This window comes from Pipistrellus kuhlii, unplaced genomic scaffold, assembly GCF_014108245.1.
Source record: "Pipistrellus kuhlii isolate mPipKuh1 unplaced genomic scaffold, mPipKuh1.p scaffold_m20_p_3, whole genome shotgun sequence".
NCBI lineage: Eukaryota > Metazoa > Chordata > Mammalia > Chiroptera > Vespertilionidae > Pipistrellus > Pipistrellus kuhlii.
The window spans coordinates 20213769-20233267 of NW_023425529.1; the positions used below are offsets into that span (position 1 = coordinate 20213769).

The 19499-nt window shown below is 39.2% G+C and overlaps 1 protein-coding gene across 1 annotated transcript in view; it reads right to left on the minus strand.

Moving 5' to 3' along the window:
- Positions 1 to 19499, minus strand: part of GRIN2B (glutamate ionotropic receptor NMDA type subunit 2B) — a 419358-nt gene that overhangs the window by 105157 nt on the left and 294702 nt on the right. The window contains exon 4 of the mRNA XM_036457459.2: positions 9365 to 9479. Within this exon, the coding sequence (XP_036313352.1) occupies positions 9365 to 9479 (115 nt within the window). The remainder of the gene's footprint in view (positions 1 to 9364; positions 9480 to 19499) is intronic.

The window sequence follows — 19499 nt, forward strand, 5'->3', positions numbered from 1 at the left end:
AGGCAGCTGATCAATTATTCTTTCTCATTATTGATGTTTCTGTCTCTCTTTCCCTTTCATTCTGCTCTCTGAAGTTAAATAAAAATATTTTTAAAAAGAAAGAAAAGAAATACACCAAAAGGAATGTCACATCAAACATGATCCCTACTAGTTTCTTGGGAACGTGAGCCTGAATTTTACAAGCCTCTGACCCTCAAGAGAGTAGTTCCATAGGATAAAAATTGCAGACACAGAACACATAGCCAATCCCTTTCTCTGTGTAATGTAACTACCAAAGAGAAAATATTGTCATCAGCAAAGTTAGAGGACAGCACATCCAATCAAAAGGCCAGAAAAGGAAAAATCCTCCATGACTAAAGACCAGGAATCACAGAGGAATGCCTTCCCCACCAACTGTATAAGTGTCCACTGGTTGCTAGTGACAGCATATAACTGAAGTAATTCTCAAATTAAAAACTGTCTTTTTAACATTCAGGGCCAAAACTTATTGCTTTAAAAAGCAGTTTTATGGCATCAAAGTTGGACTATCAAAAACTCAGAAATTGTTTTCATATGAGAAGCAGAGTCTCTGTGTAACATACATATGACTATCTAATCATGAGGGATCAGCCTGGGAAAGCATGATCTATCCTAATAATGGATTATTAGGTAGTCATTAAGTTTCATGCTTTTGAATAATATTCATAAAAGAAAAAAAGGTCTATCGTATAATAATAGGGAAAAAAGCAGATTGCAAACTGTTCACATTCAGGGTGGAGCAAAAGTTCGTATGGAAAAATAACACAAAATTAATAATAATAAAGAAGAAACTCCATGTTTCATGTACTCAGAACTCTAAACCTACTTATTCCCCATCCTGTATTATATTCCCAGTTTTATTGCATCACATTGAATTCACACATTGAATTCCTCTTTACCGTGTTTCCTTAAGTCAATGTTAAGTCAGAACTCCAGTCTCTGGGTTCAACTCTGTTTTTTCTCCCCATCAGCTTGTGCAGGTTTCAAAAGTAGAGCCAACCAATATTATCTTGTTGTTTTATCCCTCATTCAGTGGCTCATGACAAACATACAAAGACAACCAGCCTTTCTGAAATGAGATTTCTGAAGTCTATTCCCTCATTACATCCTGCACTTCTCTTCAAATTATTTTACAGTTGTACATGGAGGTAGAAGCTGCACTTTATGGATTAAGTCTAACAGACCTGCTGAGAGTTTGTGGGTTAAGGGCACATCTCATTCCCAGGTGTTGTCCCCCAGTGATCTCTTTCTGGAACCCCAAAACCAGTGTAGGCAAAGAAGCTCAGGAAATAAGAAGAATGGGACTCTTGGATGTGAGAACCTATGATAACTACAACTTAGAAAGATAGCCAAAAATATGTAATCTGGTACCCTGTCTGTAAGTCATCATCATAAAGAAAATGTTTATGAGCAGAGCCTTAATAATCAAGCAATATGAAATATCCACCCAATTATTATTCCATACCAAATAATAAAATTTAACAATCAATCTAGGTTTTAGAAATGTTAAGTGTCATAATAAGCAATCTTCTCCTTGCAGTGTCCTTTCCCTGGCCCTCAGACACTAGGTAAACTATAACATTAATCTGATGGTGGCTCATGGTAGGTGCTCAATAATTACGTGTGAGAAGAAAGGAAAGGGGAGGAAAGGGAGGAAGGAAAACTCTCAACATCATGTAGTTCATGTATTTGGTTGGGGGCAGGACTGTACACTACAGAGTGATAAGAACATATTCTATGTCATCCCTCCTGTTGTTAATATTTCTGCTACTCAACAAATCTCTCTATTAAGAAACTTTCCCTATAAATCCCCTCTGCTTTATCTTAAGCCCACTCACTCTGGTTCTGTCTCAGAGGAGAAAGTGAACAGCTGACCCCAACCTTTGAAATAATAATTCTTCATACATTTAAGGAGAGTATGTCACATCATGTCAGTGCTTTCCCCCCCCCCTTAATGACCACAATTCCCACAGACTTTCTCCAAGGATTCTGTTTTATAATCCCTTAATCCAATAATGCATATTAGTACTCAGTTCTAAGTCAGCAAAAATAGTATGTTGTCCAATGGCAGTATCAGGAGATCCAGAACAAACATGTCAAGCATGAGGAGCTTCTGTTTCACCTCTCAGACACCTTCCACAGTGTCTGGAGAAAGCAGAGCTATTCCCTAGCCTCTCCTATGAGGCTGGGAGCAGAACATGGCTTGTACAGGCATCACCAAATACTTACTGGCTAACTTTACAGTCTTGCACTATGCTGGGCACAGACAGATAGTGGAAAGCTAAACAGATGTGGTCCCTGTGTTTATGAGTAGTCTGTCCATTTGTACATGAGCGAGTCTGCATATGTGTGTGTGTGTGTGTGTGTGTGTGTGTGTGCATATAGTCTTGTGAGTGGATGAAAATACTGTTTTATTTTGCCAGTCAATGGCTTTCAAGAGGAATATGTCATAGCAGTGATTGACTTCTATTGTATTATCACCAAATGGGTCACCCTAGTCCAGTGGTTGGCAAAGTGCGGCTCAAGAGCCATGGTTTGCCGCTCTTGACTAATGAGTTTGCTGAACACTGACCTACACTCTCGATTCCAATAATTACAGGCTGTTGTTGTTCCTTGCGATTAAGTCCCTATCCCAGTGGTCGGTAAACTCATTAGTCAACAGAGTGGCAAACTGAGACTTGTAAGACTCAGTTTGCCGACCACTGACCTAGTCCTTCAGTGCTAGTATCACTAGAGCACCAATACCTGGAGTTAGTGCTATCTCCTGGGTAATGCAAGCCTAAAATGATAGCTGAGAATTGTGGAACCCAAAGAATGACCCAAGCATGACCTATGCAAGGAAGGCCATCTTCTGGTAGGTGGAGGCAGGGAAGAGGGAGTGGGCTTCTAAAGTACATATTTTGCCTCTTTGGGGCAAAGATAAGCAGAGATGGAAACCTTGCCTATCCTTCTACTATTCTGGCCCAGACAGTCCCTTTAAGGCCTGTTTACATCTTATAGTCTGAAAATGCACCATCATCATTTCTTGAAGTCATTACCCAGAACACACCCCCACTGCATTTCATTTTTATTATCCCTATTTTAGGATCATTTAAATGGAAGCAGAGAGCAGTAGCAATGAAGCAAATCATGAGAGGCTTTGATAGAGACAGAAGCCTGAATGCTTGTTGGAACTGCTTCTTGGTGCCAGACTATTTTTAATGCAAGTTTATTAAGCCATTCCCCAATTACAAATGAATCTACCCTGCACACAATTAATTTTCACCACTCCAACTTACCATGCTATGCCTCTGTGTGTGTGTGTGTGTGTGTGTGTGTGTGTGTGTGCGCACGCGCGCGCGCACACACGCGTACACATTCCTTTTTAAATGTTGTTTTCCACATTCCTACATACCAGAGTGAGGTACTGGCTTTCTGTGAACATAAGCTGATCTAGAGATCCCATTGCTATGTTAGCTGCACCTCTATACCTCCTTAGTGGCTTCTTATATCACATCTCCATCAAAGGTTCACAAGAGCTGGTACTACTTGTTTTTTTGTTTTGTTTTTTAAAGGTTGGTGAGTTCATATACAAAATTTGTATGTGCTTGGAGTATTTTCAGAGTGAATACATGAGACATTAGAAATAATAACTGCTCTAGGAGAGGCCTGAAGGAACCAGGATCACAGATGATAAGAAGACATTCTTTTTAAATATATATATTATTGATCTCAGAGAGGAATGGAGAGGGAGAAAGAGAGACAGAAAAGTCAATGATAAGAGAGAATTATCAATTGGCTGCCTCTTGTTCACCCCCTCTTAGGAATTGAGCCCACAACCTGGAATGTGCTCTGACCAAAAATCAAACTGTGACCTTATGGTTCATGTCAATGCTCAACGACTGAGGCATACCAGTTGGGCCATTTGACATTTTTTTTATACCATTTGACTTTAAACCATGAGTAAATTACCTTAAAAAATTACACTAGGAGAGTAGGAACTACCAAATGATATTTGTTGGATATTGGCTATATTTCAGTCACTACTAACTGTTGATTTACTATAAAGTCTTCTTTAATCTTATAACAGCCTTACATAAAGCCCTATTTTACAAGATGGAAAGAGATTTAGGTAATATCAGTGGCTTAGTTTATATAGCTGATAAATGTCCACATGAACTGGACTCTTTCTGATTTCCAAAGCCATACTCAGTCCCATAGACTATGTTGCCAGGACTTCAAGTCTTTTGAAATAAGCCACATTTATAACATAGTACCTTTCAGACTACTTTTAAAAATCCTATAAAATCCCATCACGTGTTCGCCTTCTTGAACCTGCTTGCTAACCATGGTCAGGTCTGCATCCACTGGACAGCGAGCCCACTGGAGACTGCCCACCAATCCTCTGCGGGCAATCAGAGCACTCTCTCTGAAGGCAGGCACCATACCTGCTCTCATGCTCCCTTCAGTAAACCACTCTATCGATACCAGACTTTCGTGTAGAAGTAAAGTGGCTGGTCAATACTCTAAATCTCCTATGCCTATGGATTCTTCATCTATTTAACAATTATCTCTCAAGTGTCCACTCTTCTTAGTGTCAGAACCAGAGGAAGCAAAAACTAGATCCTTTTCCCCATCAAGTGTTCATCCTGGTGTGAAGAGATAGGCAATAAACAAACAGCAGTCAAATGAGCAAACATCAGAAAATAAATATATTGAAGACAATTAAAATGAAAATAAACTGTTGTGATAGAGTGCCTGGGTGGCAACAGGGAAGGCCTTCTGATGAGGTGATGTTTATTTAATTGGCAAGAATTACGCTTTGTCCTGGGAGCTACTGTCTTTAAAAACAGACACAGATTTATTTTGTATGCTCCAGCTCTCACCTGATTTTCATTCCAAGTGCCTGTTTACAATGTGGATTTTTAATCCCAGAAGGTAGAGCTGGAAAGGACCCTACAAATCTTCTTAACCTCATACCTTGATTTTAGACACCAGGAAAGAAAGATCTAGAAAAGTGAGAAGAGTGGGTCACACAGCCAGTTAGGAGCATGGCTGAGAGTCCAGTCTCTTAGCCAATGTTTCTTCTACAAACCTAGATTCCTTTCCTGCTTATCTCCTTCCCCTTCCCCCTTTCTTTGAATTTATTGGAGTGACACTGGTGAACGCAATTATGCAGGTTTCAGATACACAATTCTACAACATATCATCAGAACAGTGTATTGTATGTTCACTACCCCAAGTTATCTTCCCAGTATCCATTTCCTCACAATAAGATCCTACCCTGGTGCCTGACTCTCTGGAGACCACAGATACTAAATCTCCCCTGGACCACAAGGAAGGACCTGCAGGAGTGGTATCAGGAATCCTGAGAATGCAAAACAATGCTGGGGCTTGGGTTACTGTGGAAGAAAGGTTCAACTTCCCACAGTGTGATTTCACCACATCTTAGACATGCCCTGGAACTGTGCCTGTCTCCTGCCACCCCTTCCTGCCCACCAGAGAGCCCTAACAAGAGCCTCCTAGTTTAGAACTTGTGTGGCTCTGTGAACTCAGTGAACACTAAAGATCTCTCCCCAGCAGTGTTCCCTGATTTAACCAAGTCAATATGAAAATATTCTATTCTGTGATTTCAACTCCTTTCCAAATGCTTTACAAAATGATTAACTACAGAATTTCTTTAAATAATAAGTTCCATTAGTATATTTAAAGTATAATCTATGAAAACTCAGCCTACACACAGATCTTATTTCCCACCATCACCAGAAGCAACAAAAACCCAGCTACTGTATCAAGGGCAATAGCATAAACTTGGATTCTTAATGATGGATTTTAGACTCTTGTGTTATGTAATGGTTCTCATTGATTGGACAAATATGTATTGAACTGCTCAATGTAACACACTCTCCCTGGCTGCTGTGGGGACACAATAAAAGACATCCTCTGGCCACCAGAAGCATGCATATACACAGCCCTAACATAGGCAGATGTGATGAGTGTTACAACAGAGATATGATCAAATGCTACAAGAGATGAGGGAGTAAGATTAAATTTTGGTCAAAGATCAGGGAAGGAGACAGCAACATTTTAATTGAGTTTCAAAGGTTGGTTATTATTTGTATGATTGTACAATTAATCCCGGAAAAGAAAACATCATGACATGTTGTACATATAAGGGCACATTTTCAGGACAGGGAGGAGTCCAGCATAGCTTGAAGGTAGACAGAAAACAAAGAAGAAGAGAAAGGTAGGAGTTGGAAGGTAGACCAGAGCCTTGAATGAAAGAGTAAAGTTTAGACCCAATCATAAACCACAGAACCTTTGAGTGGGTTTCGGACAAATTATGCTTTAGGAAGCCTATTCTGCATCCAAGTTTAAGGGTTGATCTGAATAGACAAATGTGGGAATCAAGAAACAAGAAGATATATATATATATATATATATATATATATATATATATATATATGATATCAACCATATTGTTCCTGGATAATAGAAAAAGTAAGGAATGCATTCAAGAGCTAGAATAAAGTTAGAAGTGATTTAAAAAAAAAGGGGGGAGGGGTGAACCAAATTCCAGGGACGAGAATCTAGTTTTGGAAAGGGGTGGAAACCACAGGCCTCAGATTCCAGCCTAAGGAAGAGAAGTCAGCACAAGTGACAGTAAGTGGTGTCTCTTTAAGAAAGGACAGTTTGAGATGCCCCATACTTGAGACAGTAATCATGAGTCTACTGCACAAAAGCTACCCCAGCTGGATGCCTTCCGATCCATGCCTGAAGCCTCAGTTATTAATAGCTCCTCTTCTGGAGATGTACAGAGTGCCTATTATACACGAGGGTCCCAGCATACTTGTTAAATTATTTTGTCTCTACAGCAGCAGTGAAAATCAGCTTGATTGGGATGAAGAGCAGGAGCCCAGGGAACAACCATTTCTGAACAAATGATAACTCAGAGGAAGGAGGGCAACTTTAATCAAGAACAGGAGGCATAATGTAAGCCTTATACTGTCCCTGAAATGAGGAAAAACATGACAGATGGAGGTCTTTCAATTTGAAGAATAAAGTCTGAGGTTCCACTACCTGAGTTACATATGCCCAGTTTCACAGGTGAGCTATCTGTCCAGGGCTCTCTATAACAAGGCCATAAATTTCAAGTTGATCTCTGGCCTCTTTTCCTGGCTACTCTGTCGAAATACATAACTTGGTTTCCATCTTAGTCAGTGTCACGCTGACATCTTAAAGCCTGCTCTCAGACTCTCCGTCCATGGAGTCTGTAGAAATTGCCTTAAATCAATGTTTCCCAATGTGTTTCACAGAATATGAATTTCAGGAACAAAGGGGTGTTGTGTTAAAATAATTTTTGGAAGTGACAAGTTAAATAATATAAAATGTTTGTCTTTGCTAAAATATACCTCTGAACCTTCAAATGCTAACATGTTCTGAGAATCAGGATGAGAAAGAGTAGGTAGCATCTCCCAACCTTATTTATCTGCAGAACCATTTTTCAGTAAAGCATCTCAAGGGACCAGGGTCCTGCAGAACACACTTTGAGAAATACCATGATGGCATTACTCTCAGGACCATTTGTACTTGAATAGGAATCAGAAACAATAATAAAAGCTAATACCTGTGGAATGCCTGCTATGTGCCAGGCACCTTTTCAAGTCGTTTACATCTATACTAATAAAAAGGTGATATGCTAATTAGACCGGAAAACCTTCTGGATGACCGTCTGGGGATTAATGGTGGAGCGCAGGCTGGGTGGGAAACATCTGCCTCTGCTCTGCCATTGATCCCAGAGCCACAGCAGGGTGGGCAGGGCCTCCATATGGGCTGGGATCAATGGTGAGCCCAGGCCTGGTGAGAAGGGCCTCCCTCTGCTCTGCCATTGGTCACAGAGCCCAGGACTGGTGAGCAGGCCTCCCGGAGGGCAGGGATTAATGGTGAGCCCAGTCCTGGTGGGAAACACCTTCCTCTGCTCTGCCATTGATCCCAGAGCCCAGGCAGGGTGGCCAGGGCCTCCCTCTGCACAGCATTGATCACAGAGCACTGGCAAGGTGGGCAGGGCAGGCAGGGGGTGGCAATTGATCACAGAGCATAGGCTAGGTGGAAAGGGCCTCCCTGTGAGTGGGGATTAATGGCAGAGAACAGGCTAGTGGGAAACACCTGCCTCTGCTCTGCCATTGATCCCAGAGCCCCAGCAGGGTGGGCAGGGCCTCTGTGTGGGCGGGGATCAATGGTGAGCCCAGGCCTGGTGGGAAGGGCCTCCCTGTGGGCCAGCATTAGTGGCAGAGTGCCAGCTGGGTGGGAAACACCTGCCTCTAGTCTGCCTTTGATCCCAGAGCCCCAGCTGGGTGGCCAGGGCCTCCCTCTGAGCATCATTGATAAGAGTCCTGGCAGGGTGGGCAGGCAAGTGGGGGGGGGGCAGTTGGAAGCAAGCAGGCTGATGGGGGGTGGGAGGGGAGGGTCAGTTGGGGGTGAGCAGACCTGCAGGCAGAGTGGTTAGGAGTGATCAGGCAGGCAGGTAGGCAGGTGAGCAGTGAGAGTTAGCGGTCCTGGATTGCGAGAGGGATGTCTGACTGCTGGTTTAGGGATTGGGGTCCCAGATTAGAGAGGATGCAGGGCCGGGCTGAGGGAGACCACCCCCCAGCCCTGCACAAATTTCATGCACTGGACCACTAGTATAAACATACTGAATCCTCATAACAACCCTGTGATAATGGTGGGTGCTATTACTATTCCCATTTTACAGATGATAAAGTGGGGGCAAGTGGTGAAGAGAACTATACAAGGTGCCTGGTTAGTAGAGGACCTGGGAATTAAACCTAGGCCATAAATTTCTAATGGTAGAATTCTTTTTTTTTTTTTTTTGCATTATTATTATTATTTTTTTAATGGTAGAATTTCAGACATTGTGATTAGCTGGCAGTGGGAGAGAGCCTGAGAAAAGACTTGCATGCAGGCCTCATCACTGTAAATCCACACCTGCCTGCTCATAAATTAGGCCTTCCCAGTGTACTGTGTAGGACACAACTTCTAAATTGTATCACTGACATGGTTTCTTCACCAAAATATGTTACATGGTACATGCATAACCTTTCTTTAAAACAAAGTCATGTTTCAGACAACACCATACTAATAAAAAGGGCAATACATAAAATAAAACAAAAAATTGTTTGATTAACCAATGTAGCAAGAAAATGAAGATAAGAATTTGAGAAATGGCTTCTTCTGTGTTCTCAAAGTATTGATTTCTTGCTCTCTGCCTCAGAGAGCAAAACCAAGAAACTGCTTTCATTTAATGTTTTGCAAACTTTCCACCCCTTCCACTCTAGTGTACTTGAGAATTGCCAAAGACATGTCCTACCCTCTCCCACTTCCTCTCCTTGTTCAGAAGGATTATCACCAGTTTCGGGTGCATCTGGTAGCCATCTTCACTGAAGGACAGATTTCTCCCCTCAAAAGTGACATTGATCAGATACCTGTGAAAATAAAATAAAAGAAAGGTTAAAAGTATGAAGAAAGTATGTCAAGAACAAGATAGTTAGGAAGAAAGAGACAAAGGTGGATGGAGATAGATACATAGATATATAAATATATGTGAGAATGTGGTACCCCTCAAACTTTTTTTAAAAATATATTTTATTGATTTTTTATAGAGAGGAGGAGTGAGGGATAGAGAGCTAGAAACATTGATGAGAGAGAAACATCGACCAGCTGCCTCTTGCACACCCGCTACCAGGGATGTGCCCGCAACCAATGTACATGCCCTTGACCGGAATTGAACCTGGGACCTTTCAGTCCGCAGACCGATGCTCTACCACTGAGTCAGACTGGTTTTGGCATCCCCCTCAAACTTTTCATTACCAATAGAGTCATCAAATTTTCACATCATAGGAATAATATCTACACTAATAAAAGAGAAATATGCAAATTGACTGTACCTTTGTGATGCCCACCAGCCAATCAGGAGTGAGTATGCAAATCAACCCAATAAATATGGCAGGCTAATTTGCATACACAGAAGCAAGAGGCCAGTGGTGGGAAGGAATGCCCATTCTTGCACTAAACTTCATGCATCAGACCTCTAGAGAGAATATAATAGTCTAAAATAAGGGCACCATGTTTGAATTTTGGTCTATAGCTATGACTTTGAGCAAATCACTTAGGCTTTTGAACATCACTCTTCTTCCTTATCTACAAAAATGGGATAATAAAGAAATTTACTTTATTCAGTTTATTTGGCTTAAATGTGATAACTCACCATGGGACCTAGTACATAATGTACCCTCATTATGTTAACAATTATTTTTAAAAGCAGTAGAATAAAGGTGGTAGAAACAAGAAAAGAAAGTGGGAATGTACCATGACAACTTTCTGCTAAGAAAGGTGGCATATTGGAGCTTAGGGTCTCACTTCCTACCAGAGATATTCATAGGCTTTTGAACTCTTGCTAAGATCCAGCTTAGTCCATACTTCTAAGAAATGTGAGATGAATCGAGCAGTCAGGGATCTGGTTCATACGATGCACCTAGGAACCAGGACTATTGTACTGTACACTGTGAACAGAAAATGCTGGGGGCAAAGGGAGAATAAGGGAGAGGCATTTCACAGAGAGTTCTAGGCATAGGCTCATTGCAGAAACTCTGGAAATAACTAGAGTCAGACAAATGAAATTCTTTTTCCACAACACCTGCACTTATACTCCACCTTTTTGGCCACTCCGATCTGTTGAAGAGTTCCCTTATTGGGAATTTCTACAGGCATGCTCATTACAACCAAATTAGTTCAACTGTGCTGACAGTAATTAATGTCCCTTTACCATAATGGCCCAAAGAATCAATAATGATTAGCTCTGTGTCTACAAGACATGCTATTCTGGAGCCTCAGCCTGATGCAACTGTGAGATGTGTCTCTGCTAAGAAGCAAAGAGTGTATCTTATCACTGACATGAGGTCCTAAAGGGCTTTGGAGATATGGCCAACAATGATTTCCTAATATTACACTGAAGGGGAGAAGAAGAAAGCATCAGGAGGCAACTTAAAGTTATGTTAATTGAATTATCTTAAGCAAATGATGATTAAATATCTAAATGGTCCTTGGCAAACAAACAGTTCTCCATTTCTGGTTTAGGCAATGATAAAGATGACTAGGCATCATAAGCCAAACTCTCATGGATCTCTTCTCACTTCTAGGGCTTCCTGGGATTTTTTTAAGCCTCTCATTCTCTGGTCTTGTATAGCTTCACAAATGTAACCAGAAAGAACTCTTAAGACCTAAGAGTAGAGATCCTAGAATCTCAGAATTCAAAGAAACATACATAATCAACTAGCTCAGCACTTCTTGCAGTTTATACTTCCTATCTATAGCATCATACACTTAGGCCTCACAGCTCTTTTTGAATACTCCCACTGATAGGGAGTTCATCACTACTCTCCACCCTTAGGGTAGCCATCTCACTGCTGCCCTGCAAGTCCTTGAGCCTGGTCTCCTCCTTAGATATTGTACAATTTTGGTCTAAACCTTCTTTTGCATGAGAGCTCTTGAAGTATTTGAAGACATTTATCATGCATCCCTTATAAATGAATTTTAATCTTCGAAGAAAGCTTAAGCTCATTTTAGTTGCACACTTTTAAGGAGATTGATAAGAGGGGTCAGATTATTTGCCCAATGATCCACAGCTAATTGGAAGCAGAAATAACATTTTAAGCCACATTTCCAGTCCCATATCCTTTCTCCCATAACATCCTGATTCTCAGATGCCACACTGAGTTTATTATCCCCAGGTCCTTGATGTAGTTATCATATGCTATGGTTTCAAGTTCCCTCTATTATCCCTTGGCTGCTCTCTCTGGGACCTTCCAATTGATAAAAGTGCAGCACCACAAATTCAACCCAATGCTTCACATGGCATGCATCTCCTCCATATCCTGCACTGCTCCTCATCTCTCACTCAGTGATGCTTGCTCAAACCCATAACTAGTTAGAAGATAACAGTCATGTCTCCTATAGTTTTCAACAACTTCAACCAAATCCCTATATCATTCATTTCAGGGAATATTATTACAAAGGTATAAAATAAAATATTTTAAACAAACAAACAAACCAGAATTTGAGTACTCAACATAATTTACTTGGGAAATATGTTGTTACTACAAAAACACTGCATTGCTTAGAATAATTTCTAGAAATATTGAGAGGTTTATAAGATACAACAATTTTACTTTCATCTCTTTTAGGAGAAAACAATAAAGGGGAAGAAGAAGGAGGAAGAAGAATGGGAAAGAAGAAGGGAAGAAGGGGAAACAGAGAGGGAGGGAGGAAAGGGCAATTAGAAGGGGAGAAAAGGAAAGAGGGAAAGGGGAGGGAGATAAATAAATTACCTCTATTTTCTGAATAATTCTGACTTTATCTAAAATAGCACTGAGAGTATTTAAAAGAAAGTGTTCACTTCAGAAGGCAATTATAAAAGTGAAGTTCAAGAAATAATTTAAGTAATAGGCAGCATGAATGGAATAAGTATATAGCCTCTCATGATAATTTCTTTGAAGGGGACAGCATTGAATTCAGTGTATTCATTGAGAAATTCAAACTTTGAGAAAATAAAATGCAGTAACGAGCAATGTAATTAAACTATAGTTAAATTTCTTTAGTTATTTCTGCTCCAGATCCTCTGATTTTCCTTATACACATTTTTCTTTCTGAGACATTCATCTTCTTCCATCTCTACAGCTTCATTGTATTTTATCTAGGTATTTTTGCATATTTTACATTCATCAAAAATATTTTTAGAATTGTATGATAATATAGAAAATATTATTCTCCAAAATATTTTTAATTATTAATATCCTTTAGCATTACTTAGATTAATCATTCAAATTGTATTTTTTTTTTCTGAGTAATTTCCTCTGACATGCCAACATTTAGCTATTAGTGAGGAGCTTACAAATATTTATCTGCCTTGCACAAGGATGCCCTTTGAATAGCAGAATGAACCAGACATTCATTGGTAATGAAAAGTGTGGTCATTTCTAGACATGTGATCTTGGCATCTGAACCTCAGCTTTTTTTCTTTAAAATGGAAATACCATTTTTACTTACAGTTTATCAGATAAGGCTATTGTGATGACCACATGAAACAGTGAATAAGAAGACTATGTAAAATATGATATAAATATAAGCTTGTACAATAAAAAGATGCTCAGAAAAAGAATACAGTGGCATGATTTGATTACCTATCTTATTTTGGACCTTGGGAAAAGTGTGTGATTGCATTTAACAAGACTCAATTATCAATGGAACACAGTGGAGGAATGAAGATTGCATTCCACATTTGGAAGATACACCAGGTCAAGTGGTGATATTAATCAATTTAACTTTCCATAAGACATGAAATCTCCCAACCACCTTTGGATCTGACTGCACCTTGTCAATTTTGAATATGACTTAAAGCCTTAACAGTTCCATGCGTAAACCCTTGCTAAAAGGGGTAACCTATAAGATTTAGAGAAACCATTGCTATTTTGTTTTAATTTAAATGTGTTATCCTATCTTCAGTATGCAACCATAAAACCTAGTTTCAAGTAGCAGCCAAATTCAGAAGGCCTGCCTTATCAAGGTTTGGTATATAAAAACTAGTGCTTGATTTGTCTCCAGGATGTACTTTGACCAACAAGAACCCTGACGGCCTGTCTCAAAAGTTCTAACATTACACAAATCTCAAGTTTCTAGAACTAGAAGAAAACTCAGAAATTATCCATTGCTAACTCTACTTTTAGAAAGGAGAAAATAGGTCCTAAGTTGCTACCCAACTTTCCAAAGTGAACTTGACCTGCTTGTTTAGGACTTCTGATAGTCAGTTCATGGTTCTTTCTGCTGCATCACCAAGAGAAGTGAAATCAGGTTTGCAGAGCCCCAGATGTGCATTTTAGCATTCTCATGTCACATATGCCCTGGACTAGTAGATCCCTAATATGGACTGCATAAAATAAAATCCATCTCATTTCCCCCTTGACAGGAGTGCTTATAAAGAACCTCGGGACCCTGAAGGGCTCAGAGACAATATATTTGATTTTTATTGCCAAAGTCATACTCCAGTAGGTTTAACGGGGTTAAGCTGAAGTGAAAAGGCCTTATGTCTCTTTGACTTTGACCATGACACTCAGAACTCATCCACTGCACCACGTTGATAGCAATGATTTAGCAGTATACCCCATGTGGGAGGTGTCCCAAAGGGCTCAGCTAGAATTTTCCCAGCAAACCAAGATCTCTGGCACCAATAATACTCATTTTGCCTTCCATAGGCACAAGGCTCTAGATTTTTTAAAAAATATTTATTATTTTTATTGATTTCAGAGAGGAAGGTAGAAAGATAGCTAGATATATCAATGATGAGAGAGAATCATTGATTGGCTGCCTTCTGCATGCACCCTACTGGGGATTGAGCCCACAACCCAGATGTGCCCTTGGCCGGAATCGAACCTGGAACCCCTCAGTCCACAGGCTGATGCTCTATCCATTGAGCCAAACCAGCTAGGGCTCTAGATTTTTTGTTGTTGTTAATGTCCATTAATGTGGTAGTAAGATAAGTAAGTCACTTATCTCATCCAATCCTTTCATTTTCATATAAAGCAGATGATGTTCACAGTGTTTGGTGGCTTTGCTGGAGACAGGATCCAGGGGTTCTCACCCACCCAGTACAGCACTCTGTCCACTCTACTCACCACCACACCTCAAAAATGGTGAAATGGTTCATAGCTCTTTGTTTCCATTCCCCAGTTATTATGAGAGAGTAATAAAGGAACACAGTTCCAGGTAGGAGACTTCAATTCTTGAGCCCTTGTTTATAATGTCCCAGCTCTGAAAAATCTACAACTCTATAACCATGTCTTTGGTGTGTCACTTACCTTTTAAACCCATCAGCTCCCTCGCCTATAAAATACTATAGTACCTATCTGATGAGGAAAGTTTAGGGATGCTCCTTTGACATGCTCTGTCTCTATATTTTATCTGATTAATACTGTGACTATTACATTCTTAAACTCCACCAATGGCAAAACTGCAGATTTTCAAAAACTCTTTCTCTGGTCTCTTTTCAGAAATTACTATTTTTGTCCTGGCTGGGTGGCTCAGTTGATTGGAGTGACATCCCACACACCAAAAGGTGGTGGGTTCAATTCCAGGTCCAGGCACAGTTCCAGGTTCTGGGTTCCATCCCCGGTTGGAATGCTTTCAGGAGGCAACTACCGTGTTTCCCCAAAAATAAGACATCCTCCGAAAATAAGACCTACTTACAGGTTTCCTTCTGAGTGAAATATAAGGCATCCCCCCGAAAATAAGCCCCCCTAGGCTAAACATGAGAGATTTCATCCACTGATTCTGAAAGAAATGGAGTCACAAGAAACTCACCGGGAAATTCAGGAATTGGATTGTTATGATGATGTTCCAGAAGATGATGACATGATTGTCATTGAATAAATGAGTAAATTCTTGATACTGTAGGATTCACAGTTTGTCTGGTTTGTGTTGACAACTACTGTACTACCGTACCGTATACAGGTAATAAATTTCCTTTATTTTCATTTAACAATAAATGTGTACTGTATTCTTCTTCATGGAAAAATAAGACATCTCCTGAAAATAAGACCTAGCGCATCTTTGGGAGCAAAAATTAATATAAGACACTATTTTATTTTCGGGGAAACAGGGTAGTTGATGTTTCTCTCTCATATCGATGTTTCTCTCTCTCTCTCTCTCCCTTCCTATGTCTCTAAAACCAATTAAAAAATATATATCCTCTGTTGAATATAGAAAAAAAAGAGATTACTATTGTTGTGGACATGTCTTCTCTTGAAAGAGTAGAAAACAATTATCTAAAGATTTAGAAAAAGTGAACTTTAAATCATTTAAAAGCTCCCTAAATAGAGACTAGCACTGAGAAAAAGAGGTAATGATATTTTAAAAGTAGATGTTGAATGTTACAATTTGGTAGACTAAATAAAAATTTCTGACTTTTCCCCCAACTTAAAAATTCACAGTTATTAAAATGAACCCCAAACAACCAATCCAGTGTAATGTGGTCACTGTGGCAGGCCACATTCAAGGAACAATTCTCCTCTGGCCTTAACAATGGGCCCTTCTGGGTCAAACCCAGAAAATATATCCCAATAGTAAGATATCTTAAATTTAAATGACTGATATAGGCAATGCCCCAAAATGCTGTTAGAAAGAAAATAAGGAAAAAAATAGTCACTGGAAAAGGAAAGTAATGCAGTATGGAACACACACACACACACACACACACACACACACACACACCAACATACCATCACCACCAGCTATAGTCAGTGCATAGTGGTATTTAAGAACAAGGATGGTGCAGTCAGACCATCTCTACTCAAATTGTAGATCCATAAGTTCCTAAGTTATGTGTCAGTGTTTTCAAGGCACATGAATTATTCTTACCAACAGTATTTTTCTTCTTAAGGAAAATGAATTTGCAGAAGTTTTAAAGGTTTCTTTTCACATATGTCATATATAAAAATATTAAATTATGCTGTTTAATAAAATAATTAGAAATTACAGTTCCCTAAGCTGTCAAATTCAGTCCTTTTCTCTTATTTCTGAGAAATGATAGCTAGTAGAGAATCTCAAGAAAAACAAATTTAAAGAGCAGATTGTAATATTAATTTATAATTACTTGAGACAGGTTAAAAATAGTCTGTCTTCCAGTGGATTACAATTTTTTCTCTGAAATGGTATTTATAACATTAATTTATTTTGGTATAAAATAGTTCATTTCAAACCATAAAAGGTTCAAGTTCAGGCTAGTCCACATCTTAGTTATTTAAATTCTAAATTCATAGTGTTAAATTAATGAGGTATTAAAAATATCTTGAAGACTGACTTATACATTTAATAAACTTCCTCTCTCCTGCTGATGGTGAGATTGTGCTTTGACCCCTTAGCAGTCTAGGTAGGCTGGACTGCTATCACTGAGGGCTAAACGGTGATGTGTCAATTCACCATCTATTGCAATGGAAAAATCTTCTCATGCTCCTATGCCTAACAGTGAAAATTTTCTGGGAGGTATTACCTGAATTCTGCTTTATGATTGAATAACATAAATTACACACACACACACACACACACACACACACACACACACATATATATATATATATATATATATATATATATATAATTTCAGAGAGGAATGGAGAGGGAGAGAGTTAGAAACATCAATGCTGGCTGGGCTAAATTACTTTTATCTGAAATGCAAGAACATAGAGAAGCATTGTGGAGCAGTGCCCAACAATCTCTGCTTGAATATAAGTAGGTAGACTACATTAAACTTCCTCCAGAAAGAGGCAATCATTGAGTGGCCCTGTTCACCAGCTGTGACAGCCTTGTATCTACCCATTTGTACCCTTTTGATAAATGTGATCAATATGGGAAGACACAGCCAGGGGACAATTCTCCTCTGTGCTTACTGATAGGTCCAACTGGGACCAAGCCCAAAAGCTTATTCTCATTAGTAAGATATGTATTATACTCAACTGAATGAAAAGGCCAGAACAATGCCTCAAAATGCTTAGTGATGAGAAATGAGTTAAAAGAAAATAAAGTGAAAAACAGAATAAGTTAAGCAAGAGGAAAGTGATACAGTATGTAGTAAACACACTCAGCCACAATAACAACAGGCCATGAAATATGGTAAGTAAGAGCAAGGACATTGCACTCCGATGATCAAGTCTTTCATCCACTAATTTGGAAACTGTGTTACCTTATACATTATTTAAGTTCTCTTTGCCTTAGTTTCTTCATCATAAAAATGTGACTAATAATAGTACCTATCTCATAGGATTATTGTGATGATTAAATGATCCTCTATAGTCAGAAGACTTTGAACTGCACTTATCTGCACCTGTACACATGAGCCTTATGGTTTAGCTGTTGTTGTTGCTACTATTATGATTACCTTTTTAATATATCACTTGGATATCAGAGAATGCTACAGTTTGCAGGAACTTTTGGATCACAGTCTAACCTTTCATATTTAGAGCTAAACACACTGAGGCCTGGGGAGATGCTGCCAATTTCTTGATACACTAAATTTAAGTCTTCCAGTTCATGGGCCTCTGTTTTTCCATAATAAAGTACTAGTAGCTCCCAACCCCCAACCTCCACCCTGTTATCTGTGGTTTTCCTTTCTGTTTTAATTACTCATGATCAACCACAGTCCAAAATAGTAAATGAAAAATTCCAGAAATATACAATTTGTAAGATTTAAATTGCACACAATTCTCAGCATCATGATGAGATCTCACATGATCCTGCTCCATCTCACACAATGTTGTGAGTTATCCCATTGCCCAGCGTATCCACAAGCTACATATGTTCTTCATCCATTAGTCACTTACAGTAACTGCCTCAGGTATCAAAGAGACTGTCCTGGTATTACAGGGCTTGTGTTCAGGTAACCCTTATTTTTCTTTCACATAACTTTTATTACAGTATATTGTTACATAACTTTTATTACAGTATATTGTTACAACTGTCCTATTTTATTATCAGTTATTGTTGTTAATTCCTGACTGTGCCAAATTTATAAATTAATTTTATCATATGGATATCAGAGAATGCTACAGTTTACAGAAACTTTTGGATAACAGTCTAACCTTTCATATTTAGAGCTAAACACACAGGCCTGGGGAGATTCTGCCAATTCCTTGGTACATTATCATAGGTATGCGTGTATATGAAAAAACATAGTATATATAAGGTTCAGTATTATTTGTGGCTTTCAGGCATTCACATGGGTTCTTGAAACATATCCCCTGTAGGTAACGGGGACCACTGAACCATCAGGCCAGTACATGTCCTCTTATTCCCACAATATCCTAAACTTTTAAGGCTTGGGAACATTTATTTTTTCTACCTTGATTAGTGACCTCTGTAAGAAATTTTTCAGTGGGGAATCACTTAATCATACTACTTCACTATAAAGCTCACTTCCCAAGGAAGGCAAAAGATGAGCTCATATCCCCATCATTTTAGTCTAGAATAAATGACTCCTCAAAATGACCCCCATCTGACTCCCAGAATACAGCTTCAACACTATGTAATTCTCTAAAATTCCTTTGCAGGAGGCACACTCATCTTGAGTGTTCCTTAGAGAACTTAGCAATGCCACATTTTTATGCCAATTAATTAAGTGTGCTAAAGCTGTTTCTCATTCAGGGAACTGTGCATAGAACTCAGTAATGAAAAAGAAATCCTCATTGTCCTCACCCAAAACCCTTAGTCACCTCTACTGTGAGCAAGACCTGCTAAGGTGCCAAGGGAAACGTGTCTTCTAGAGGCAGACAAGTGCAACTGCCCAGTGGGAAGGAACCAAGTAACTCTTCTGGTTAAAGTTATTGCTGCTGGAGTTTTTTCCTTTTAAGTTCATATTTCCATGCTATGCATAAGTTAAAAATTACTTTTTGTTTTAAAAGCAC